Genomic DNA, 26593 nt, shown 5'->3' on the forward strand with positions numbered 1-26593 from the left:
ACTACTGTCTCCAAGCAGGCCACGTCACAGACCACCACAGCCCAGACTACTGTCTCCATGCAGACCACGTCACAGACCACCACAGCCCAGACTACTGTCTCCATGCAGACCACGTCACAGACCACCACAGCCCAGACTACTGTCTCCAAGCAGGCCACGTCACAGACCACCACAGCCCAGACTACTGTCTCCAAGCAGGCCACGTCAAAATATCTTCTTCATTAAAGTAACTGTCAACTCAGAAAATCTCACTTTTCAAAAGTTCACATTCTGTTAACTCATAGCCAAATAATGTTGTTGATTTGTCCTATATTCCTATTTGTGGCGAAGCAAAAAAACATTACAAAAACCCCACCTTGAACTTGTCTCTTAAACAGACTATTTAAAAAATGCTACACTATTTCCTCATAGAGGATGATGTCATCCTCCTGAGGAGAATAAACTGACCAATTAGCGATCTACTTGCATTACAATTTTTTTATGACCGGTATACGCCCACACCATTCTGTTGTTGGGGTACGCCCACAACATTCCAACACAGAAAAGCAGCTTTTTAACATAATTCATTACCATTTCTTGCAAGGAAACTATTTCACCCATATCTGAAAAACACTGGACAAGTTGGTGTAAATATGAATACTGAACCACTCCCCTGCACATACTAGAGCATCGCTGCTGGGTTTCGCTGCTGCTGGTATCATTAAGGTCTCATATTGATTATGTGTGCTGTGAGCATTCCTCGTTCTGCATGTCGATTACAGATGTGGTGGGCTGTTTCACCTCGGTCTGTCTCACTCGAGTTAAACTGTTATTGAGGGGAGAGGCCGCGAGCCGCTGATATGGCTTGTGTCCCCAAATGGCACCCTTTTCCATATGCACCCTAAGTGGGCCCTGTTCAAAAAATTGCACTATATAGGGAAAAAAGGTGCATTTGGAGAAGCAGTTAGTGAAACACCATTAGTCACCGTTAATGACCTTTCCCAGGGAAAGTGTATGTATGGAATATATCTGCAGTTTGTGCTGCCAATGCACAGTGTGGATATAAACAGATAGTGGTTGTTACTCACATGTTTCTATGTATTTGTTCAGTAATCAGATGGATTATTTAAGATTTTAGAGAAAAGTGCCCTGCTTGGAGATTCAACAGGAAGACCCTGATGAAACCCCCATTCAACCGCTACTCTGAATCAAATAACTACCTAATCAAGTGTAAGTATGTTATTTTTGTAATTCTATTTTGTGCTTTGGGCTGAATAGGAGAATTCACATTATAAACGTGTATTACAGACCTACAGACCAATGACAAAACACAGCGTGGGTATCTTCTACAGACCCATATGTGACTATTGGTTTAACTTGTTTGAGAGAAAAGTGTTTATGGAAATGGGAATAATGACAGTGTCGCTGTGCATGCTGGGAAATTATGAACAATTAGGCTGCGCTTTGTTCCCGGTCCACAAGATGGCGAACATCAAACGACTGTACAGGAGACCATAGCCATTTATATCGTTCCACTGGTGTCACTGAAGCCACTGAAGTGTTTCTGACTAATTGTTTACAATGTATCACACATCATTTAGAGTTATGCTCGTGTCAAATTCCCCCTATATCCGTGCGTAATGTCTGTGCGTAAATATGCATATAGGCTATGGTATTATTGATCCTGGTATTACAATAGGCTACTACCCTCCTTATCGCGCCTACCATGAATGCCATGATGTAGTCTATGTAGGTAGGTGTGAACAGATTGCAGGCAGCCGGACGGGGTGCAATATTCTGTTCTAAGGACGGCTGCCGCAACCGCTGGCTGGCCCTGCCGTAGCCCCGTCGCTCTTGACGGTTTCAGCATTGACTACAGTTCCAAGTCTTTTCCCATAGACCTACATAATTTCCTGACGAGGCGTATCTCACCGAGCGAGGAGATGAGACCGCTATTCTGCACAGAGGGGGAGGGAGAGCTCTCCTACTCTGTCCTACTGCGCATTTCGGAATGATCTCGGTCTATTTGTTCTCTGGCAAAGCAAGAGGGGGGCTGGGAAACTCATTCGCTCTCCGTCGTTGGTAATTGTTTTTTTTTCTCCTAACTGGTTGAAATCCGTCGTGAGTTCCTCCTTACAAGAAGAAGTAGGCTGAGATTCCTACGGCGCTTGGAGATAGAGAGAGAGAGAGAGAGAGAGAGAGAGCGAGCGAGCGAAAGGAGGAGAGAGAGAGAGAAGAGAGAGAGAGAGAGGGGGGGGGGGGGGGAGCGAGCAGAGAGAGAGAGAGAGAGAGAGAGAGAGAGAGAGAGAGAGCGAGGAGAGAGAGAGAGAGAGAGAGAGCAGGGAGAGAGAGAGAGAGAGAGAGAGAGAGAGAGAGAGAGAGAGAGAGAGAGAGAGAGAGAGAGAGAGAGAGAGGTCCAGTCATTTATAGTGTGGAGAGTCGGAGCAGCTCCAATATGAGCACACCGCTCGGAGGGTGAGGACCATCAGTAACAGCATCAGCAGCATCAGCATCAGCAGCATCGCTCAGTCCCGGGATGGATTGTGTTCTGTGCAGCACTTTGTGTGCGCCGAGACGGAGGCCGTGAAGGCAGATAGATAACAATGAGGATAGCAAATTAAACTCCAATACTCGCGCTTGTGATTCAGCCGTTATTTCAATCTACAAGGAAAGTTGATTTTGGACACTTTTATGATTCCGCGTCGGATTGCTACTGCCGGGCACTTCAACAGGGCATCAGCCGTGCGCGTCTCCGAGACACATTTATGACTATTCTAAGTGGCAGCTATTAGACCTGACTGATGACACTCTGTTATCCGGATTTCGTTTCCCTGTTGCGCCCGAACCCCAACCAAACCTCATATTCTGATTCGGCAGAGTATGCCTTTGGAGGATAAGCTTGGCAACAAGGGCTTATCGTTCACTCCGATGGGGATAGAGGATAACAACACGAGGAACGGCCTGTCGGATCAATGGGCCGATAGCATGGTTGGTTCGGCCCCGGACCCGGAGCGGAGCATCACCGTCCACAAGAAACTGGTCTGGGGTTTGCCATCTCCATCCTCACGCTCATCGTCGTCACGGCCATCGCGGTTCTCCTCAGCGTCCGGTTCGAGGAGTGCGCCGGGAGAGCACCTCACGAGCGGGCAACGGCTCTAACGCCAAGTTCAACGGGTCACGGGATGGAAACGGGAACCACAAAGATGAGGAAGCCCAGCCGTGGCGACACCTCCGGTTACCGAGTCTCTGCCCCCGTACGACCTGCGTCTCTCAGTGTACATGGATAACTTTACTTTCTCCGGGGAAGTGAACATTGAATTCGGAGTGTGTGAACTCTACCAAGTTCATAGGTGCTTCACACCGACCGCCTCGAGGTGGAGAAAGTGGCGGTTTACTCGGACAACAAAAAACCCGGCGTCATGAGAATCCACCGCCAGTTCCACTACCGAGCCAACCAGGTTTATGTGATCGCTTTACACAGGGAACTAAAGCCCATGAGGACGTATAAAGTAAACATTACTTTCGAGGCTCCAAATAAGCGAACTCCTGGGATTTTTCCGCAGCTCATATATGCTGCAGGGAGAGAGAAGGTAACCATTTACATTACAGTTACCGCTATGCATCCACACCCACATGGCATGATGTGTGAGTTAGCAGTGTGTCTGTAGCCTGTACCGTCCACTAACCGTGTTTTTCCCCCAATAAAAATGAAACGGATTAGCCATTATATTACAAAGTAGCCTTTGATTTTAAACACGTTTTATGCTGTCATGTCTGGCTCTCAACCCAAGTGCCTACTTCAAGCGGTGTGTGATGCTGTCATCAAAGCAGTGTGTGACGCTGTTAGCTGAACTCTTGAGTCTCTCAGTAATGCCAACGCGTTTTGGCCTTCTAACCCCCTTTTTAAACATTTGTTCTGCATCCGCTGATACCAACCACTAGTATGTGTGATTAATGAGGGCTGAGATAGCCTGTTCAACTCTGACACCCTCTGGTGGCGTTTTCTTAATGAAGCATTATATTGTATAATACCCTCATAAAGTACATTTCGGTTTCAAAACTACGAGTCCTACAAACATATTCTTAATACTGTTTGAGAAACCAACTGTTATGCCCCATCTATAAAAAGCCTCTCATGAGCACGCACCTGTTTTGCTCTATGATGACGCTCACAAGCCACAGAAGAGTAGTTGGAAGGGAAGGTTCTTCTACACAGAAGATCCCAGGAAATCCCAGGACATAGTGCGTAAAATACTGTAATAAGCTCACATAGTTTACGTCACAAACTCCATACAGTTGTCACTGACTAGTTGAATATTCATTTCCCACTGAGCAAACCATTTATGTACTTACAGCATTCTTATTCATGACATTTTGTATCACATTTTTTGCTCGGTGGACCTTTGTCAATAAAACTCATGAATGCAACTGTTTGTCAAATCGTTTTTGCCCTGGTTGTCCTGAAAAGAAAATGGTAAAACATGTCAATGTGAGGCTAAATGTGAGGGCAGACCCAAGCAGATGAATGAAAGTAGTGAATTTCAGCTTTTTCACTGTGGTAGTCCTGGGACCAATGGAGTTAAGTAAACGAAAGAACTATTCCAAGATAACCACTGTCAAATACATATTTACATTTGTTACTATTTATACTGTACCCCATTGGCCTTTCATGCACGATGACGCACGTTGAATTAATTCCATCTACTCATACTTTTGTTGAGTTCTACCAACATGTTTCCTAGATGGAATGTTGCTAAAGTGCCTTAGTGAATGAGTCTGTTTGATCTATAGCTGCAGTGTTAGTTTGCATTGGGGAACATATTGGCATTGGCAGTAACTTCACAATAAAATATAGAATAAGGAGCCAGTTAAACACTCTCAGCAGTAAGTCCTTCTGGGAGCCTCTGTCCAATATTCATATTCAGTGGTTCAACACAAACCATGACAGTGTTGCAATCTGTTTTATTGGATTCATAATGCATTAACGTGTACTTTAGTACTATGGCCACTTCCTCCTCAACCCTCACTCCATATGGTACCGTACCTGCAGGCCTAAACCAACCATGGTACCACGACCTTGTTCCATTGGTCAGTCAGTTATTCTAGAAGCCCCATGCAGCATGACGTTGTTCCATTGGTCAATCAGTTATTCTAGAAGCCCCATGCAGCATGACATTGTTCCATTGGTCAGTCAGTTATTCTAGAAGCCCCATGCAGCATGACGTTGTTCCATTGGTCAGTCAGTTATTCTAGAAGCCCCATGCAGCATGACGTTGTTCCATTGGCCAGTCAGTTATTCTAGAAGCCCCATGCAGCATGACGTTGTTCCATTGGCCAGTCAGTTATTCTAGAAGCCCCATGCAGCATGACGTTGTTCCATTGGTCAGTCAGTTATTCTAGAAGCCCCATGCAGCATGACGTTGTTCCATTGGCCAGTCAGTTATTCTAGAAGCCCCATGCAGCATTACGTTGTTCCATTGGTCAGTCAGTTATTCTAGAAGCCCCATGCAGCATGACGTTGTTCCATTGGTCAGTCAGTTATTCTAGAAGCTCCATGCAGCATGACGTTGTTCCATTGGCCAGTCAGTTATTCTAGAAGCCCGTGCGGCATGACGTTGTTCCATTGGCCAGTCAGTTATTCTAGAAGCCCCATGCAGCATGACGTTGTTCCATTGGTCAGTCAGTTATTCTAGAAGCCCCATGCAGCACGACGTTGTTCCATTGGCCAGTCAGTTATTCTAGAAGCCCCATGCAGCATGACGTTGTTCCATTGGCCAGTCAGTTATTCTAGAAGCCCCATGCAGCATGACGTTGTTCCATTGGCCAGTCAGTTATTCTAGAAGCCCATGCAGCATGACGTTGTTCCATTGGTCAGTCAGTTATTCTAGAAGCCCCATGCAGCATGACATTGTTCCATTGGCCAGTCAGTTATTCTAGAAGCCCCATGCAGCATTACATTGTTCCATTGGTCAGTCAGTTATTCTCAGAAGCCCCCTTGCAGCATGACGTTGTTCCATTGGTTAGTCAGTTATTCTAGAAGCTCCATGCAGCATGACGTTGTTCCATTGGCCAGTCAGTTATTCTAGAAGCCCCATGCAGCATGACGTTGTTCCATTGGCCAGTCAGTTATTCTAGAAGCCCCATGCAGCATGACGTTGTTCCATTGGTCAGTCAGTTATTCTAGAAGCCCCATGCAGCATGACGTTGTTCCATTGGCCAGTCAGTTATTCTAGAAGCCCCATGCAGCATGACGTTGTTCCATTGGCCAGTCAGTTATTCTAGAAGCCCCATGCAGCATGACGTTGTTCCATTGGCCAGTCAGTTATTCTAGAAGCCTCATGCAGCTGGTGGAAAGCAGCAAAAGGTCAGACACACACAGACACACACACACACACACACACACACACACACACACACACACACAAACACAAACACAAACATAAACACAACACACACACACAATCACACACACCACAACGTTGACTGACCACAGTCAATCAATATGCCAATGGGTGTGTCAGTCTGTCCATGTACTGTAGGTACTGCCTCATGCATTTACCACGAGCAGTGGGAAGGGGAGTGTGTGTGTGTGTGTGTGTGTGTGTGTGTGTATGTAGCTGCAACTGACTTGTATCTGATGACTTGAACCACCAACTTCTGTTCTGTGACTCTTCAAAATAACAAGGTCTGCGTTTTCAAATGGCACCCTATTTCCTATGTAGTGCACTTATTTTGACAAGGTCCCATAGGGTGACTATTTATAGAAATAGGGTGCCATGTGGGGCACACAGATTATCAGTGTCAGCTATTTTATTTTATCTTTATTTCACCTTTATTTAACCAGGTAAGCCAGTTGAGAACAAGTTCTCATTTACAACTGCGACCTGGCTCAAAGCGTTTTACAGTGTAAGGGAAGGATACTGTCATCTGAACTCTGCATATGAACAACGGTCACACAGCCACACGCCAAACACCCAACCTGGTCAATAAGTGACTTGGTGACTTTCGTACCGATACGTTCAGCCGAACGCTGCACCGGGCAGCTGGCGGGGGATCATTAAAGGAGATGACTTCAGTGATTTGTAAACAGGAAATCAATGCTAATTACACTGATTGGATTGGCTGTGACGACAAACTGAGGTTTCGTCCCAAATGGCAGCCTATTCCTATATAATGCACTACTTTTTGACACAGAACCATATGGGCCCTGGTCTAAAGTAGTGCACTATATAGGGAATAGGTGCCATTTGGGACGTAGACAGAGAACGTGCTTCAGAACAGATGTACAGGATAGCGCATTAGGTTTTACTACTGTACTGTACCGAATAGTCTGCATAACAGCGATCATAATATCGAATTTATATAGAGCTTTTCCAGTCCAGATCGATGCTCAAAGCGTTTTTACAGTGTAAGGGAGGGGGGACTCTAGCCTGAGTGTCAGTCTGTTTGTGCTATCATGCCAACTCCCTGTCACTCATAGTCATGCCATGTTTTAGCTTGACAATCAATGGAGTTGGCAAGAGCACAAACAGATCTGGGACCAGGCTAGGGGAACTCAAAGTGCTGTATGTGGTTAGTTCCCATCCCTGTCCATGCCCCTGATACTCTGCTTCACCTGACTGTCTTGTCTAGTGAGCCTAAAGTCTTTCTTTACTGAGTCTAGTTTAGGAGAAAATAGTGCAGACGTTTCCCAGACATAGCCCAGCGATGCTGCAGATCGTCCAGCCAGGTTCTGTCGTTTTCCCACGGGTTCACCATCATCCCAAACACACTTAACGCCCTTCAACACTGTACTAATACCTCCTTCGATCCGCTGCCTCTCCCTGCCTCCCCTCTGCTCCCCCTTCATCTCTCCAATAAGAGTAGCCTGCTGGGCCTTTCAGCCTCTGACAACCACCCTCTCTCTCTCGCTACCTCTCTCTCTCTCTCTCTCTCTCTCTCTCTCTCTCTCTCTCTCTCTCTCTCTCTCTCTCTCTCTCTCTCTCTCTCTCTCTCTCTCTCTCTCTCTCTCTCTCTCTCTCTCTCTCTCTCTCTACCTCTCTCTCTCTCTCTCTCTCTCTCTCTCTCTCTCTCTCTCCCTCTCTACTCTCTCTCTCTCTCTACCTCTCTCTCTCTCTCTCTCTCTCTCTCTCTCTCTCTCTCTCTCTCTCTCTCCCTCTCTACCTCTCTCTCTCTCTGCCTACCTCTCTCTCTCTCTCTCTCTCTCTCTCTCTCTCTCTCTCTCTATCTCTACCCCTCTCTCTACCCCTCAGCTGCCTGTGAGTATTGTGCCTGGTTTTGCTCTGATGTTAAGGGTATAGGGAGTGAAATCCAAAACCTGATACAAACTTAGCTTTTCCTTTGAAAAACGTGGCGACATGGGGCTTTTTTGGTTTTCAGACACAGAGCAGCACTCCAAGGCGGTGGGGAGTTGGCTGGGAACTGATAGAATGGAGAAATGGAGGGATGGAGAAATGGAGGAATGGAGCGATGATATGATGGAGGGATAGAGAGATGGAGGGAGGTGGGATGGAGTGATGATATGGATGGAGGGAATGGAGGTATCAAGGGAATGGGAAATGGAGGGATGGAGGAGTAACGGAGAGGGAGCTTAATTGCCTTTTTTAATTGATATTGAGATGATTGTTCAGACCCAGTTTAGCTTAGTCATTGCAGCAGCGACATGTTTATGTCAGGGAATACATTTGTGTTGTGTCTCCATTCCATATGCCTTCTTCCCAAGGGTCTGTGTAGGATCATAATCTGTTCTGAGGTATGAGAAGAGAGTTCCATTATACCAGAGTTAAGACAGTATAGAGGAGAGTACCGTTATATCAGAGTTAAGACAGTATAGAGGAGAGTACCGTTATATCAGAGTTAAGACAGTAGTATAGAGGAGAGTACCGTTATATCAGAGTTAAGAGAGTAGTGTAGAGGAGAGTACCGTTATATCAGAGTTAAGACAGTAGTATAGAGGAGAGTACCGTTATATCAGAGTTAAGACAGTATAGAGGAGAGTACCGTTATATCAGAGTTAAGACAGTATAGAGGAGAGTACCGTTATATCAGAGTTAAGACAGTAGTATAGAGGAGAGTACCGTTATATCAGAGTTAAGACAGTAGTATAGAGGAGAGTACCGTTATATCAGAGTTAAGACAGTATAGAGGAGAGTACCGTTATATCAGAGTTAAGACAGTATAGAGGAGAGTACCGTTATATCAGAGTTAAGACAGTAGTATAGAGGAGAGTACCGTTATATCAGAGTTAAGACAGTAGTATAGAGGGAGAGTACCGTTATATCATAGTTAAGACAGTATAGAGGAGAGTACCGTTATATCAGGGTTAAGACAATATAGAGGGGAGAGTACCGTTATATCAGAGTTAAGACAGTATAGAGGGAGAGTACTCGTTATATCAGAGTTAAGACAGTATAGAGGAAAGTACCGTTATATCAGAGTTAAGACAGTATAGAGGAGAGTACCGTTATATCAGGGTTAAGACAGTATAGAGGAGAGTACCGTTATATCAGAGTTAAGACAGTAGTATAGAGGAGAGTACCGTTATATCAGAGTTAAGACAGTAGTATAGAGGAGAGTACCGTTATATCAGAGTTAAGACAGTAGTATAGAGGAGAGTACCGTTATATCATAGTTAAGACAGTAGTGTAGAGGAGAGTACCGTTATATCAGAGTTAAGACAGTATAGAGGGAGAGTACCGTTATATCAGAGTTAAGACAGTATAGAGGGAGAGTACCGTTATATCAGAGTTAAGACAGTATAGAGGAGAGTACCGTTATATCAGAGATAAGACAGTAGGATAGAGGAGAGTACCGTTATATCAGGGTTAAGACAGTATAGAGGAGAGTACCATTATATCAGGGTTAAGACAGTATAGAGGAGAGTACCGGTATATCAGAGTTAAGACAGTAGTATAGAGGAGAGTACCATTATATCAGAGTTAAGACAGTATAGAGGAGAGTACCGTTATATCAGGGTTAAGACAGTATAGAGGAGAGTACCGTTATATCAGGGTTAAGACAGTATAGAGGAGAGTACCGTTATATCAGAGTTAAGACAGTATAGAGGAGAGTACCGTTATATCAGGGTTAAGACAGTATAGAGGAGAGTACCGTTATATCAGAGTTAAGACAGTAGTATAGAGGAGAGTACCATTATATCAGAGTTAAGACAGTAGTATAGAGAGGAGAGTACCGTTATATCAGAGTTAAGACAGTAGTATAGAGGAGAGTACCATTATATCAGAGATAAGACAGTAGGATAGAGGAGAGTACCGTTATATCAGGGTTAAGACAGTATAGAGGAGAGTACCGTTATATCAAGAGTTAAGACAGTAGCATAGAGGAGAGTACCGTTATATCATAGTTAAGACAGTATAGAGGAGAGTACCGTTATATCAGAGTTAAGACAGTATAGAGGAGAGTACCATTATATCAGAGTTAAGACAGTAGTATAGAGGAGAGTACCGTTATATCAGAGTTAAGACAGTATAGAGGAGAGTACCATTATATCAGAGTTAAGACAGTAGTATAGAGGAGAGTACCGTTATATCAGAGTTAAGACAGTATAGAGGAGAGTACCATTATATCAGAGTTAAGACAGTAGTATAGAGGAGAGTACCGTTATATCAGAGTTAAGACAGTATAGAGGAGAGTACCATTATATCAGAGTTAAGACAGTAGTATAGAGGGAGAGTACCGTTATATCAGAGTTAAGACAGTATAGAGAGAGTACCATTATATCAGAGTTAAGACAGTAGTATAGAGGAGAGTACCGTTATATCAGAGTTAAGACAGTATAGAGGAGAGTACCATTATATCAGAGTTAAGACAGTATAGAGGAGAGTACCATTATATCAGAGTTAAGACAGTATAGAGGAGAGTACCATTATATCAGAGTTAAGACAGTATAGAGGAGAGTACCGTTATATCAGAGTTAAGACAGTATAGAGGAGAGTACCATTATATCAGAGTTAAGACAGTATAGAGGAGAGTACCATTATATCAGAGTTAAGACAGTAGTATAGAGGAGAGTACCGTTATATCAGAGTTAAGACAGTATAGAGGAGAGTACCATTATATCAGAGTTAAGACAGTAGTATAGAGGAGAGTACCGTTATATCAGAGTTAAGACAGTAGTATAGAGGAGAGTACCGTTATATCAGAGTTAAGACAGTATAGAGGAGAGTACCATTATATTTACATTTTAAGTAATTTAGCAGATGCTCTTATCCAGAGCGACTTACAGTTAGTGAGTGCATACATTTTTCATACTGGCCCCCCCGTGGAAATGTACCCACAACCCTGGCGTTGCAAACGCCATGCTCTACCAACTGAGCTACACAGGGCCACAGAGTTAAGACAGCATAGAGGAGAGGACATCCTTTTATGTAGAAGGTTTCTCTTCATCTCTAGTCCTTTAATTCATAGTATTTATCTCCAATGCTTTGTCAATAAAGAGGCAATCCCATTTATAAATATCCCCTCCATGACCAACAAATAACTGCATAGCTCACTGTCTGACAGGAGAGCCATCCCTTGCTTTGTGTGTGTGTGTGTGTGTGTGTGTGTGAATACGTGTGTGTGTATGTATGTGAATGTGTGTATCTTTGAGTGTGCCTCCATGTGTCTGTGTGCATGTGTGTGTTAGGCAGTGTTTACACAGGCAGCCCAATTCTGATATTTTTTTCAATAATTGGTCTTTTAACCAATCAGATCAGCTCTGGAAAGATCTGATGTGAAAAGATTAGATGGCGTAGCAGTGCGGTCGCTTTTATTTCATCGTCCTGTGTAAATATCCTGTTTCTTGTTTTTTTTGTCTATTTTGTATATATCTCTTAATTTTTACTTCTCATTCTTTAACTAAATATACTTTCCTGCAACCCGCCTCACCCAACGTGGAAAGGATTCTATTATTTCTTTATAACTTTCATCAAGAACCGTAAGCTGATACTAGTGTAGCCGCAACTAAATGGCTACCTGTTATTAGTCACCGTTAGCGTCTTCCCCACTGTCCGTGGCCTACACTATCCACCAGCCAGCTCTAGCTCTAGCCTGGACAATTTGTCGGCCAGTCTGCACAGCGTGCTATCGACCCAGCGTGCTATCGACCCAGAGCTTATTGGACTTTCTGCCGGAATCACTGGACCCTAGCGCCGGATCATCACAACCAGCTAGCTAGCTGCAACCTGTTGTGGCTGATTTACCATTGCCCTATAGCAAGCACCAGTTAGCCCTGAGCTAGCCTCAGGCCCATCTCCTGGCTATCTACCTCTCTGTCAACCGGACGCGACCTCCTAGTGTTAACACTGAGCCCCGCCGATCCAACACGACTGGTTTGCCGACGAAATAGTCTGATGTGGTTTCATCAGGCTTCCAGTTGCGACGACCACGAAGATCCATCTGCCAGCCCCGGCCCGCTAGCACACGCAAACTACAACTGTGCTCCCTGCTAGCTGTGCTGAAGCACCAATTTGAACTGCTCTCGGACTCACATATTGCTGTTCACTGGACCTTACGATCACTCAGCTGCACAGCTGATGCCTGCTGGACTGTTCCTTTACACGGTACCCTGTCCTGTTTATTCTGTTTAGTCTTAGCCCAAACGTTATCACTATTTCCAGTTGTTGTCTTAGCTCTCTCTAATAACACCTGTGACTGCTTTATGCCTCTCTCCCATGTCAATTATGCCTTGCCTATTGCTGTTTGGGTTAGTTCTTATTATACAATTTCATTGTAGAACCCTAGTCCCTCTCAAACTGCCTCATATAGTTCCTTTGTTCCACCCCCTATACACGCCGAGACCGGCTCAATCGGTGCCTCCAATGACGCTATCTCTTTCATTGTTACCCAACGCTTAGGGTTACCTGAACTGTACTCATATCCTTCCATATCCTTTTCTGTACATAATGCCCTGAATCTTTTCTACAACGCTCGGAGAACTGCCCCCTTTATTCTATGTACCCAACGCACTAGAAGACCAGTTCTTAAAGCCTTTAGTCGTATCCTTATTCTAGTCCTCCTCTGTTCCTCTGGTGATGTAGAGGCTAACCCAGGCCCTGCAGCCCCCAGTATCACTCCTACTCCCCAGGAGCTATCATTTGTTGACTTCTGTAACCGTAAAAGTCTTGGTTTTCTGCACATAAATATCAGAAGCCTCCTTCCTAAGTTTGAGTTATTCACTGCGTTAGCACACTCCGCCAACCCTGATGTTCTAGCAGTGTCTGAATCCTGGCTTAGGAAGGCCACCAAAAATTCTGAAATTTCCATCCCCAACTATAACATTTTCCGTCTAGATAGAACTGCCAAAGGGGGGTGGAGTTGCAATCTACTGTAGAGATAGCCTGCAGAGCTCTATCATACTATCCAGGTCTGTGCCCAAACAGTTTGAGCTTCTACTTCTAAAAATCCACCTTTCCAGAAATAAATCTCTCACTGTTGCCGCTGCTACAGACCCCCTCAGCCCCCAGCTGTGCCCTGGACACCATATGTGAATTGATTGCCCCTCATCTATCCTCAGAGTTCGTACTGCTTGGTGACCTAAATTGGGATATGCTTAACACCCCGGCCATCCTACAATCTAAACTAGATGCCCTCAATCTCACACAAATTATCAACGAACCTACCAGGTACAACCCTAAATCCGTAAACATGGGTACCCTCATAGATATCATCCTGACTAACTTACCCTCTAAATACTCCTCCGCTGTCTTCAACCAGGATCTCAGCGATCACTGCCTTATTGCCTGCGTCCGTAACGGGTCCGCGGTCAAACGACCACCCCTCATCACTGTCAAACGCTCCCAAAAACACTTCAGCGAGCAGGCCTTCCTAATTGACCTGGCCCAGGTATCCTGGATGGATAAAGATCTCATTCCGTCAGTAGATGATGCCTGGTTGTTCTTTAAAAGTAATTTCCTCTCAATCTTAAATAGACATGCCCCATTCAAAAAATACAGAACTAAGAACAGATATAGCCCCTGGTTCTCCTCAGACTTGACTGCCCTTGACCAGCACAAAAACATCCTGTGGCGTACTGCATTAGCATCAAATAGCCCCGCGATATGCAACTTTTCAGGGAAGTTAGGAACCAATATACACAAGCAGTTAGGAAAGCAAAGGCTAACTTTTTCAAACAGAAATTTTCATCCTGTAGCACTAACTCCAAAAAGTTTTGGGACACTGTAAAGTCCATGGAAAATAAGAGCACTTCCTCCCAGCTGCCCACAGCACTGAGGCTAGGAAACACTATCACCACCGATAAATCTACAATAATCGAGAATTTCAACAAGCATTTTGCTACGGCTGGCCATGCTTTCCACCTGGCTACCACTACCCCGGCCACCAGCTCTGCACCCTCCGCTGCAACTTGCCCATGCCCCCCCGCTTCTCCTTCACACAAATCCAGACAGCTGATGTTCTGAAAGAGCTGCAAAATCTGGACCCCTACAAATCATCTGGGCTAGACAATCTGGACCCTTTCTTTCTAAAACTAGCCGCCGAAATTGTCGCAACCCCTATTACTAGCCTGTTCAACCTCTCTTTCGTAACGTCTGAGATCCCCAGAGATTGGAAAGCTGCCGCGGTCATCCCCCCTCTTCAAAGGGGGTGACACTCTAGATCCAAACTGTTACAGACCCATATCCATCCTGCCCTGCCTTTCAAAAAGTTTTTGAAAGCCAAGTCAACAAACAGATCACCGACCATTTTCGAATCCCACCGTACCTTCTCCGCTATGCAATCCGGTTTCCGAGCTGGTCATGGGTGCACTTCAGCCACGCTCAAGGTCCTAAACGATATTATAACCGCGATCGATAATAGACAGTACTGTGCAGCCGTTTTCATTGACCTGGCCAAGGCTTTCGACTCTGTCAACCACCGCATTCTTATTGGCAGACTAAATAGCCTTGGTTTCTCAAATGACTGCCTCTCCTGGTTCACCAACTACTTCTCAGATAGAGTTCAATGTGTCAAATTGGAGGGCCTGTTGTCTGGACCTATGGCAGTCTCTATGGGGGTGCCACAGGGTTCAATTCTTGGGCCGACTCTTTTCTCTGTGTATATCAATGACGCCGCTCTTGCTGCTGGTGACTCTCAGATCCACCTCTACGCAGACGACACCATTTTGTATACATCTGGCCCTTCATTGGACTCTGTGTTAACAAACCTCCAAACGAGCTTCAATTCCATACAACACTCCTTCAGTAGCCTCCAACTGCTCTTAAACACTAGCAAAACTAAATGCATGCTCTTCAACCGAACGCTGCTTGCACCCGCCCACCCGACTAGAATCACTACACTCGACGGGTCTGACCTAGAGTATGTGGACAACTACAAATATCTAGGTGTCTGGTTAGACTGTAAACTCTCCTTCCAGACTCACATTAAGAATCTCCAATCCAAAGTTAAATCTAGAATCGGTTTCCTATTTCGCAACAAAGCCTCCTTCACTCATGCTGCAAAACATGCCCTCGTAAAACTGACTATCCTACCGATCCTTGACTTCGGCGATGTCATTTACAAAATAGCCTCCAACACTCTACTCAGCAAATTGGATGTAGTCTATCACAGTGCCATCCGTTTTGTCTCCAAAGCCCCATATAATACCCACCACTGTGACCTGTACGCTCTTGTTGGCTGGTCCTCACTACATATTCGTCGCCAAACCCACTGGCTCCAGGCCATCTATAAATCACTGCTAGGCAAATCCCCGCCTTATTTTAGCTCATTGGTCACCATAGCAACACCCACCCGTAGTCTGCGCTCCAGCGGGTATATCTCACTGGTCATCCCCAAAGCCAACACCTCCCTTTGGCCGCAATTCCTTCCAGTTCTCTGCTGCCAATGACTGGAACAAATTGCAAAAATCTCTGAAACTGGAGACACTTATCTCCCTCACTAACTTTAAGCATCAGTTGTCAGAGCACCTTACCGATCACTGCACCTGTACACAGCCCATCTGAAATTAGCCCGCCCAACTACCTCATCCCTATATTGTTATTTATTTTGCTCATTTGTACCCCAGTATCTCTATTTGCACATCATCTCTTGCACATCTATCTTTCCAGTGTTAATACTAATTGTAATTATTTTGCACTATAGCCTATTTTATTGCGTTACCTCCATAACTTGCTAAATTTGCACACACTGTATATATATGTATTTCTGTTGTATTTTATTTTTATTTTATTTTTTGACTTTGTTTTGTTTTACCCCATATGTAACTCTGTGTTGTTTTTATCGCACTGCTTTGCTTTATCTTGGCCAGGTCGCAGTTGTAAATGAGAACTTGTTCTCAACTGGTTTACCTGGTTAAATAAAGGTGAAAAAAAAAAATAAATAAATGTGTGGAAAAAATATCAGAATTGGGCTGTCTGTGTAAACGCAGCGTTAGTGTCTAACGAAGGACCGATCCCTCAGTGTTAACACTGCTAAACCAGCTTCACCACCTCAGATCTAAACCAGCTTCATCACCTCAAATCTAAACCAGCTTCACCACCTCAGATCTAAACCAGCTTCACCACCTCAGATCTAACCAGCTTCACCACCTCAGATCTAAACAGCTACACCACCTCAGATCTAAGCAGCTTCACCACCTCAGATCTAAACAGCTACACCACCTCAGATCTAAGCAGCTTCACCACCTCAGATCTAAACCAGCTTCACCACCTCAGATCTAAACCAGCTTCACCACCTCAGATCTAAACAGCTACACCACCTCAGATCTAAGCAGCTTCACCACCTCAGATCTAAACCAGCTTCATCACCTCAAATCTAAACCAGCTTCACCACCTCAGATCTAAAACCAGCTTCACCACCTCAGATCTAACCAGCTTCACCACCTCAGATCTAAACAGCTACACCACCTCAGATCTAAGCAGCTTCACCACCTCAGATCTAAACAGCTACACCACCTCAGATCTAAGCAGCTTCACCACCTCAGATCTAAACCAGCTTCACCACCTCAGATCTAAACCAGCTTCACCACCTCAGATCTAAACAGCTACACCACCTCAGATCTAAGCAGCTTCACCACCTCAGATCTAAACCAGCTTCACCACCTCAGATCTAAACCAGCTTCACCACCTCAGATCTAAACCAGCTTTACCACCTCAGATCTAAACAGCTTCACCACCTCAGATCTAAACAGCTTCACCACCTCAGATCTAAACAGCTTCACCACCACAGATCTAAACAGCTACACCACCTCAGATCTAAACCAGCTTCACCACCTCAGATCTAAACCAGCTTCACCACCTCAGATCTAAACCAGCTTCACCACCTCAGATCTAAACCAGCTTCACCACCTCAGATCTAAACCAGCTTCACCACCTCAGATCTCCAATCAGCCTAACCGTCAGTTTATCAGGCTCCTACTGATTCTGATAGCCCTTTATATGTCACCGTGTGGGGTCCAAACGCCCCCTGAAGGACCTCCCCCTCTCTCCCCCCTCTCTCCCCCCCTCTCCCCCTCTCTCCCCCTCTCCCCCTCTCCCCCTCTCTCTCCCCCTCTCTCCCCCCTCTTTCCCCCCTCTCCCCCTCTCTCCCCTCTCCCCCTCTCTCCCCTTTCTCTCCCCCTCTCCCCCTCTCTCTCCCCCTCTCTCCCCCTCTCCCCCTCTCCCAGTCAGTCAGTCAACCAGTCAGCCAGTCATTCTGTCATTCGATCAGCCAGTCAGCCAGTCAACCAGCCAGCTAGTCAGCCGGTCAGCCAGTCAGCCAGTCAGCTAGTCATTCTGTCATTCGGTCAGCCAGTCAGTCCAGTCAATCAGTCAGCCAGTCATTATGTCATTTGATCAGCCAGTCAGCCAGTCAACCAGTCAGACAGTCAGACAGTCAACTAGTCAGCCAGTCAGCCAGTCAGCCAGTCATTCAGTCAGCCAGTCAGCTAGTCAGTCAACCAGTCATTCAGTCAGCCAGTCATTCAATCAGTCAGCCAGTCATTCAGTCAGCTAGTCAGCCAGTCAACCAGTCAGCTAGTCATTCAGTCAACCAGTCATTCTGTCATTCGGTCAGCCAGTCAGTCAGTAAACCAGTCAGCCAGTCGTTCTGTCATTCGATTAGCCAGTCAGCCAGTCAACCAGTCAGCTAGTCAGCCAGTCAGCCAGTCAGCCAGTCGTTCTGTCATTCGATTAGCCAGTCAGCCAGTCAACCAGTCAGCCAGTCAGCCAGTCAGCCAGTCAACCAGTCAGCTAGTCAGCCAGTCAGCTAGTCAGCCAGTCAGCTAGTTAGCCAGTCAGCCAGTCAACCAGTCATTCTGTCATTCGGTCAGCCAGTCAGTGAGTAAACCAGTCAGCCAGTCGTTCTGTCATTAGATCAGCCAGTCTGCCAGTCAACCAGTCAGCTAGTCAGCCAGTCAGCCAGTCAGCTAGTCATTCAGTCAGCCAGTCATTCGGTCAGCCAGTCAGTCAGTCAACCAGTCAGCCAGTCATTCTGTCATTCGATCAGCCAGTCAACCAGTCAACCAATCAGTTAGTCAGCCAGTCAGCTAGTCAGCCAGTCAGCTAGTCATTCAGTCAGCCAGTCATTCTGTCATTCGGTCAGCCAGTCAGTTAGTCAACCAGTCAGCCAGTCATTCTGTAATTCGATCAGCCAGTCAGCCAGACAACCAGTCAGCTAGTCAGCCAGTCAGCTAGTCAGTCAACCAGTCATTCAGTCAGTCATTCAGTCAGCCAGTCAGCTAGTCAGTCAACCAGTCATTCAGTCAGCCAGTCATTCAATCAGTCAGCCAGTCATTCAGTCAACTAGTCAGCCAGTCAACCAGTCGGCTAGTAATTCAGTCAACCAGTCATTCTGTCATTCGGTCAGCCAGTCAGTCAGTAAACCAGTCAGCCAGTCGTTCTGTCATTCGATTAGCCAGTCAGCCAGTCAACCAGTCAGCTAGTCAGCCAGTCAGCCAGTCAGCCAGTCAGCCAGTCATACAGTCAGCCAGTCAGCCAGTCAGCTAGTCAGCTAGTCAGCCAGTCATTCAGTCAGCTAGTTAGCCAGTCAGCCAGTCAACCAGTCATTCTGTCATTCGGTCAGCCAGTCAGTCAGTAAACCAGTCAGCCAGTCATTCTGTCATTCGATCAGCCAGTCTGCCAGTCAACCAGTCAGCTAGTCAGCCAGTCAGCCAGTCAGCTAGTCATTCAGTCATCCAGTCATTCTGTCATTCGGTCAGCCAGTCAGTTAGTCAACCAGTCAGCCAGTCATTCTGTCATTCGATCAGCCAGTCAGCCAGACAACCAGTCAGCTAGTCAGCCAGTCATCCAGTCAGCTAGTCAGCCAGTCAGCTAGTCATTCAGTCATCCAGTCATTCTGTCATTCGGTCAGCCAGTCAGTCAGTCAACCAGTAAGCCGGTCATTCTGTCATTCGATCATCCAGTCAGCCAGTCAACCAGTCAGCCATTCAGCTAGTCAGCTAGTCAGCCAGTCAGCCAGTCATTCAGTCAGCTAGTCAGCCAGTCAACCAGTCAGCTAGTCATTCAGTCAACCAGTCATTCTGTCATTCGGTCAGCCAGTCAGTCAGTAAACCAGTCAGCCAGTCGTTCTGTCATTCGATTAGCCAGTCAGCCAGTCAACCAGTCAGCTAGTCAGCCAGTCAGCCAGTCAGCCAGTCAGCTAGTCAGCTAGTCAGCCAGTCAGCCAGTCAGCTAGTTAGCCAGTCAGCCAGTCAACCAGTCATTCTGTCATTCGGTCAGCCAGTCAGTCAGTCAGTCAGTCAACCAGTCAGCCAGTCATTCTGTCATTCGATCAGCCAGTCAACCAGTCAACCAATCAGTTAGTCAGCCAGTCAGCTAGTCAGCCAGTCAGCTAGTCATTCAGTCAGCCAGTCATTCTGTCATTCGGTCAGCCAGTCAGTTAGTCAACCAGTCAGCCAGTCATTCTGTCATTCGGTCAGCCAGTCAGTCAGTAAACCAGTCAGCCAGTCGTTCTGTCATTCGATCAGCCAGTCTGCCAGTCAACCAGTCAGCTAGTCAGCCAGTCAGCCAGTCAGCCAGTCAGCTAGTCATTCAGTCAGCCAGTCATTCGGTCAGCCAGTCAGTCAGTCAGTCATTCAACCAGTCAGCCAGTCATTCTGTCATTCGATCAGCCAGTCAACCAGTCAACCAATCAGTTAGTCAGCCAGTCAGCTAGTCAGCCAGTCAGCTAGTCATTCAGTCAGCCAGTCATTCTGTCATTCGGTCAGCCAGTCAGTTAGTCAACCAGTCAGCCAGTCATTCTGTCATTCGATCAGCCAGTCAGCCAGACAACCTGTCAGCTAGTCAGCCAGTCAGCCAGTCAGCCAGTCATTCAGTCAGCTAGTCAGCCAGTCAACCAGTCAGCCAGTCAGCCAGTCAGCTATTCAGCCAGTCAGCTAGTCAGCCAGTAAGCCAGTCAGCCAGTCATCCTTTTATGTAGAAGGTTTCTCTGGCTTCTCTTCATCTCTAGTCCTTTAATTCATAGTATTTATCTCCAATGCTTTTGTCAATAAAGAGGCAATCCCATTTATAAATATCCCTCTATGACCAACAAATAACTGCATAGCTCACTGTCTGACAGGAGAGCGATCCCTTGCTTTGTGTGTGTGTGTGTGTGTGTGCATACGTGTGTGTATGTATGTGAATGTGTGTATCTTTGAGTGTGCCTCCATGTGTCTGTGTGCATGTGTGTGTTAGGCAGTGTTTACACAGGCAGCCCAATTCTGATATTTTTTTCACTAATTGGTCTTTTGACCAATCAGATCAGCTCTGGAAAGATCTGATGTGAAAAGATTAGATGTGATTGGTCAAAAGACCAACTAGTGGAAGAAATATCAGAATTGGGCTGTCTGTGTAAACGCAGCGTTAGTGTCTAACGAAGGACCGATCCCTCAGTGTTAACACTGCTAAACCAGCTTCACCACCTCAGATCTAAACCAGCTTCATCACCTCAGATCTAAACCAGCTTCACCACCTCAGATCTAAACCAGCTTCACCACCTCAGATCTGAACAGCTTCACCACCTCAGATCTAAACCAGCTTCACCACCTCAGATCTAAACATCTTCACCACCTCAGATCTAACCACCTTCACCACCTCAGATCTAAACCAGCTTCACCACCTCAGATCTAAACAGCTTCACCACCTCAGATCTAACCAGCTTCACCACCTCAGATCTAAACAGCTTCACCACCTCAGATCTAACCAGCTTCACCACCTCATATCTAAACCAGCTTCACCACCTCAGATCTAAACAGCTTCACCACCTCAGATCTAACCAGCTTCACCACCTCAGATCTAAACCAGCTTCACCACCTCAGATCTAAACCAGCTTCACCACCTCAGATCTCCAATCAGCCTAACCGTCAGTTTATCAGGCTCCTACTGATTCTGATAGCCCTTTATATGTCACCGTGTGGGGTCCAAACGCCAACTGAAGGACCTCCCCCTCTCTCTCCCCCTCTCTCCCCTCTCTCCCCCCCTCTCCCCCTCTCCCCCTCTCCCCCTCTCTCCCTCCTCTCTCCCCCCTCCCCCTCTCTCCCCCTCTCCCCCTCTCTCCCCTCTCTCCCCCTCTCTCCCCCTCTCTCCCCCTCTCCCCTCTCCCCCTCTCTCCCCCTCTCCCCTCTCCCCCTCTCTCCCCCTCTCTCCCTCTCCCTAACTGTCACAGCCACTAGGCAAAGAAACTGTGGGGATTACGGTTTTATGGTTGGACTACCCAGGTTAATCCTAAAGGCAAAGCAGAGGGCCGGTCAGCCAGTCAATCAGTCAGCCAGTCATTCAGTCAGCCAGTCATTCAGTCAGCCAGTCATTCAGTCAGCCAGTCAGCCGGTCAGCCAGTCATTCAGTCAGCCAGTCATTCAGTCAGCCAGTCAGCTAGTAATTCAGTCAACCAGTCATTCTGTCATTCGGTCAGCCAGTCAGTCAGTAAACCAGTCAGCCAGTCGTTCTGTCATTCGATCAGCCAGTCAGCTAGTCAGCCAGTCAACCAGTCAGCTAGTCAGCCAGTCATCCAGTCATTGAGTCAACCAGTCAGCTAGTCATTCAGTCAACCAGTCATTCTGTCATTCGTCAGCCAGTCAGCCAGTCAGCCAGTCATTCTGTCATTCGGTCAGCCAGTCAGTCAGTAAACCAGTCAGCCAGTCGTTCTGTCATTCGATCAGCCAGTCTGCCAGTCAACCAGTCAGCTAGTCAGCCAGTCATTCAGTCAGCCAGTCATTCGGTCAGCCAGTCAGTCAGTCAACCAGTCAGCCAGTCATTCTGTCATTCGATCAGCCAGTCAACCAGTCAACAAATCAGTTAGTCAACCAGTCAGCTAGTCAGCCAGTCAGCTAGTCATTCAGTCAGCCAGTCATTCTGTCATTCGGTCAGCCAGTCAGTTAGTCAACCAGTCAGCCAGTCATTCTGTCATTCGATCATCCAGTCAGCCAGACAACCAGTCAACTAGTCAGCCAGTCATCCAGTCAGCTAGTCAGCCAGTCAGCTAGTCATTCAGTCAGCCAGTCATTTCTCATTCGGTCAGCCAGTCAGTCAGTCAACCAGTAAGCCAGTCATTCTGTCATTCGATCATCCAGTCAGCCAGTCAACCAGTCAGCCAGTCAGCTAGTCAGCCAGTCAGCCAGTCAGCCAGTCATTCAGTCAGCTATTCAGCCAGTCAGCCAGTCAGCCATTCAGCTATTCAGCTAGTCAGCCAGTCAGCCAGCGAGTCAGCCATTCATTCAGTCAGCCAGTCATTCTGTCATTCAGTCAGCCAGTCAGCTAGTCAGCCAGTCAGCCATTCATTCAGTCAGCCAGTCATTCTGTCATTCAGTCAGCCAGTCAGTCAGTCCACCAGTCAGCCAGTCATTCTGTCATTCGATCAGCCAGTCAGCTAGTCAGCCAGTCAGCCGGTCAGCCAGTCAGCCAGTCAGCTAGTCAGCCAGTCAGCTAGTCATTCAGTCAGCGAGACATTCTGTCATTCGGTCAGTCAGTCAGTCAATCAGTCAGCCAGTCGTTCTGTCATTCGATCAGCCAGTCAGCTAGTCAGCCAGTCAACCAGTCAGCTAGTCAGCCAGTCATCCAGTCATTGAGTCAACCAGTCAGCTAGTCATTCAGTCAACCAGTCATTCTGTCATTCGGTCAGCCAGTCAGCCAGTCAGCCAGTCATTCTGTCATTCGGTCAGCCAGTCAGTCAGTAAACCAGTCAGCCAGTCGTTTCTGTCATTCGATCAGCCAGTCTGCCAGTCAACCAGTCAGCTAGTCAGCCAGTCATTCAGTCAGCCAGTCATTCGGTCAGCCAGTCAGTCAGTCAACCAGTCAGCCAGTCATTCTGTCATTCGATCAGCCAGTCAACCAGTCAACAAATCAGTTAGTCAACCAGTCAGCTAGTCAGCCAGTCAGCTAGTCATTCAGTCAGCCAGTCATTCTGTCATTCGGTCAGCCAGTCAGTTAGTCAACCAGTCAGCCAGTCATTCTGTCATTCGATCATCCAGTCAGCCAGACAACCAGTCAACTAGTCAGCCAGTCATCCAGTCAGCTAGTCAGCCAGTCAGCTAGTCATTCAGTCAGCCAGTCATTCTCTCATTCGGTCAGCCAGTCAGTCAGTCAACCAGTAAGCCAGTCATTCTGTCATTCGATCATCCAGTCAGCCAGTCAACCAGTCAGCCAGTCAGCTAGTCAGCCAGTCAGCCAGTCAGCCAGTCATTCAGTCAGCTATTCAGCCAGTCAGCCAGTCAGCCATTCAGCTATTCAGCTAGTCAGCCAGTCAGCCAGCGAGTCAGCCATTCATTCAGTCAGCCAGTCATTCTGTCATTCAGTCAGCCAGTCAGCTAGTCAGCCAGTCAGCCATTCATTCAGTCAGCCAGTCATTCTGTCATTCAGTCAGCCAGTCAGTCAGTCCACCAGTCAGCCAGTCATTCTGTCATTCGATCAGCCAGTCAGCTAGTCAGCCAGTCAGCCGGTCAGCCGGTCAGCCAGTCAGCCAGTCAGCTAGTCAGCTAGTCATTCAGTCAGCGAGACATTCTGTCATTCGGTCAGTCAGTCAGTCAATCAGTCAGCCAGTCATTCTGTCATTCGATCAGCCAGTCAGACAGTCAACCAGTCAGACAGTAAGACAGTCAGCTAGTCAGCTAGTTAGCCAGTCAGCCAGTCAACCAGTCAGCTAGTCAGCCAGTCAGCCAGTCAGCTAGTTAGCCAGTCAGCCAGTCAGCCAGTCAACCAGTCAGCCAGTCAGCCAGTCATCCAGTCAGCCAGTCAGCCAGTCAACCAGTCAGCTAGTCAGCTAGTTAGCCAGTCAACCAGTCAGCTAGTCAGCCAGTCAGCCAGTCAACCAGTCAGCTAGTCAGCTAGTTAGCCAGTCAGCCAGTCAACCAGTCAGCTAGTCAGCCAGTCAACCAGTCAGCTAGTCAGCCAGTCAGCCAGTCAGCTAGTCATCCAGTCAGCCAGTCAGCCAGTCAGCCAGTCATCCAGTCAGCCAGTCAGCCAGTCAGCCTATCAGCCTGTCAGCCAGTTAGCTAGTCAGCCAGCCAGTCATTCAGTCAGCCAGTCATTCAGTCAGCCAGTCAGCCAGTCAGCCAATCAGCTAGTGATGAAAGAGAGGATGGAGAGAGGATGGAGTGATGAAAGAGAGGTCTGGTCCTGTAGAGGTGAAGGCCAGTTCTTCTCCCCCTCCCTCCTTCATCCTCCACTCTCAGTGGTTGGAGATGCTTTGATACTCTGTAATCCAGCTGTCTGGTTATTAAACAGGCTGGTGGATGATGCTGGAAATCACTGCTTTCATCATTAACATCAATAACATCACTAACATCATGACTGTGGCTAAGTTAACTCAGAGCCACCTCCTTAACCTCCTATCCCAACCACACACACACATACACACACACCACACACACACACACGCACACACACACACACACACACACACTCCCCCCTCTCCTCACCCCACTGCCAATCTAACTGTGAGAGGATAGGCTCTCAGACCTTTTCTCAGAACTCCTGATGCTGCACTTTATTCTCTCAGACACGGCTCTGTCTCTGGAATGATGATTACAAGGAGATTTGGGAACAGAAAAGTAGGAAAATAAAATAAAAACAACTAGTGTTTGGGAATGGGGGAAAAGTGCAAATATAGCAAATAAAACCTCGTACTATTAAAAAGATTCAGACTATTCTGGGATGTAATTGAATCACTAACTGTGACTATGTGGAGTCTTCGAATAGACTACAGGACAGGAAGTTAACAAACTGGAGGGCCGGCTGCCATTTATAAGATTGTTACTGTGACCATGTCTGAGTCGCTATAACGAGCTGACGTGGGCACGAATTCAGCTGTAGCACTGTGGTGGGCGGCTTTCAAGTGAAAACAAGACTTCTTTCAAGTGAAACCAAGACTTCTGTCAAGTGAAACCAAGACTTCTCCACAGCAGAAGCTGTTAGGAGCAGCTATTATTGATCAAATAGATGCAATATCTATATAGGTCAGTGCATTTGCAAATTAAGATCTCTCAACCAACTGAGAATTATTTGAAATACTTTTCACCCTTATTCTGTGATTCCTAATGTTTACCGTATGTCCCCCTCGTCAGGGATTGGTCAACAGTGGGGATTCTTCAATGAAGTGTTTGTTGTCATTCAACGACAGACAACTAGTTTTCATACATATTTTGTTCACTTGAGAAATACTCGCCCAAACATCTTAGATGTAAAATGGATTCCTCTGCAAAGACTTCCCTCGGCAAAAACTTCCAAAATTAACGACAGATTTCTTGAGTTATCTTAGATCAATTCTGACTATTTTGAGGAAGTGTACCCGGCTATGTTGTTGATAACGACATCTCAAGAGGGATAAAAATTAATATTGCTGCTTTTTTCTCGTTTTTCAAGCAAATGTATTTGAAAGGGTACGTGAGCACAGACGTTCACTTCGCCTAGCCGAGTTCTGCTATTAGCAAAGCGAACCTAGAATGGCCTTTACTCTGCTGTGACATATTCTGAAGCACTTTCAGTGATATGTAAAACCAAAACAGGAAGCCTATCTGTTTCAATGTGAACTCAGAGCTCATCAGTATTCCAGGGCCATAAGAAAGGAATAGTCAAGGTGAAATGTTTTCTAAGTATAGAACAACTCTCCGCCCATTTCAATAGGTTCCTTTTTTCTCCTAATCTAATGTGAAACTAACTCTTTGCTCTCGCTCCCCTCTGCCCTCTCCCTGCCCCTCCCTCCCCCATCCCCTCTCCCTCCCCCTCCTCCTCCCCCTCTCTACCTCCCTCTCTCTGTCTTTCTATCTCTCTCCCCCTCTCTCTCTGTCTTTCTATATCTCTCCCCCTCTCTACCTCCCTCCCCATCTCTCTCGCTCTCCCTCCCCTCTCTCTCTTCTCTCTCCCTCTCCCTCTCTCCCTCCCCTCTCTCTTCCTCTCCCTCCCCTCTCTCTCTTCTCTCTTCTCTCTCTCCCTCCCCCTCTCTCTCTTCTTTCTCCCTCTTCCTCCCCCTCTCTCTCTCCCTCCCCCTCTCTCTTTTCTCTCTCCCTCTTCCTCCCCCTCTCCCTCTCCCTCCCACTCTCTCCAGGTACATGGCGGTGACACAGTTCTCCCCCACCCATGCCAGAAAGGCCTTCCCGTGTTTCGATGAGCCCATCTACAAGGCCACGTTCCGGGTCATCCTGAGACACGATGCGTCCTACCTCTCTCTCTCCAACATGCCTGTAGAG

At 46.7% G+C, this 26593-nt stretch overlaps 1 protein-coding gene across 1 annotated transcript in view; it reads left to right on the forward strand.

The window, feature by feature from the left end:
* Positions 1–3521: 3521 nt before the first annotated feature.
* The window catches only part of LOC123487135 (thyrotropin-releasing hormone-degrading ectoenzyme-like), a gene marked incomplete at its 3' end in the record, with an annotated part of 61128 nt that continues 38056 nt past the window's right edge, over positions 3522–26593 (forward strand). The window contains exons 1-2 of the mRNA XM_045218292.1: positions 3522–3569; positions 26452–26593. The exon at positions 26452–26593 is cut by the window's right edge and continues 132 nt beyond it. Of these exons, the coding sequence (XP_045074227.1) occupies positions 3550–3569; positions 26452–26593 (162 nt within the window). The remainder of the gene's footprint in view (positions 3570–26451) is intronic.

This window comes from Coregonus clupeaformis, unplaced genomic scaffold (genome assembly GCF_020615455.1).
Source record: "Coregonus clupeaformis isolate EN_2021a unplaced genomic scaffold, ASM2061545v1 scaf1484, whole genome shotgun sequence".
Taxonomy (NCBI): Eukaryota; Metazoa; Chordata; class Actinopteri; order Salmoniformes; family Salmonidae; genus Coregonus; species Coregonus clupeaformis.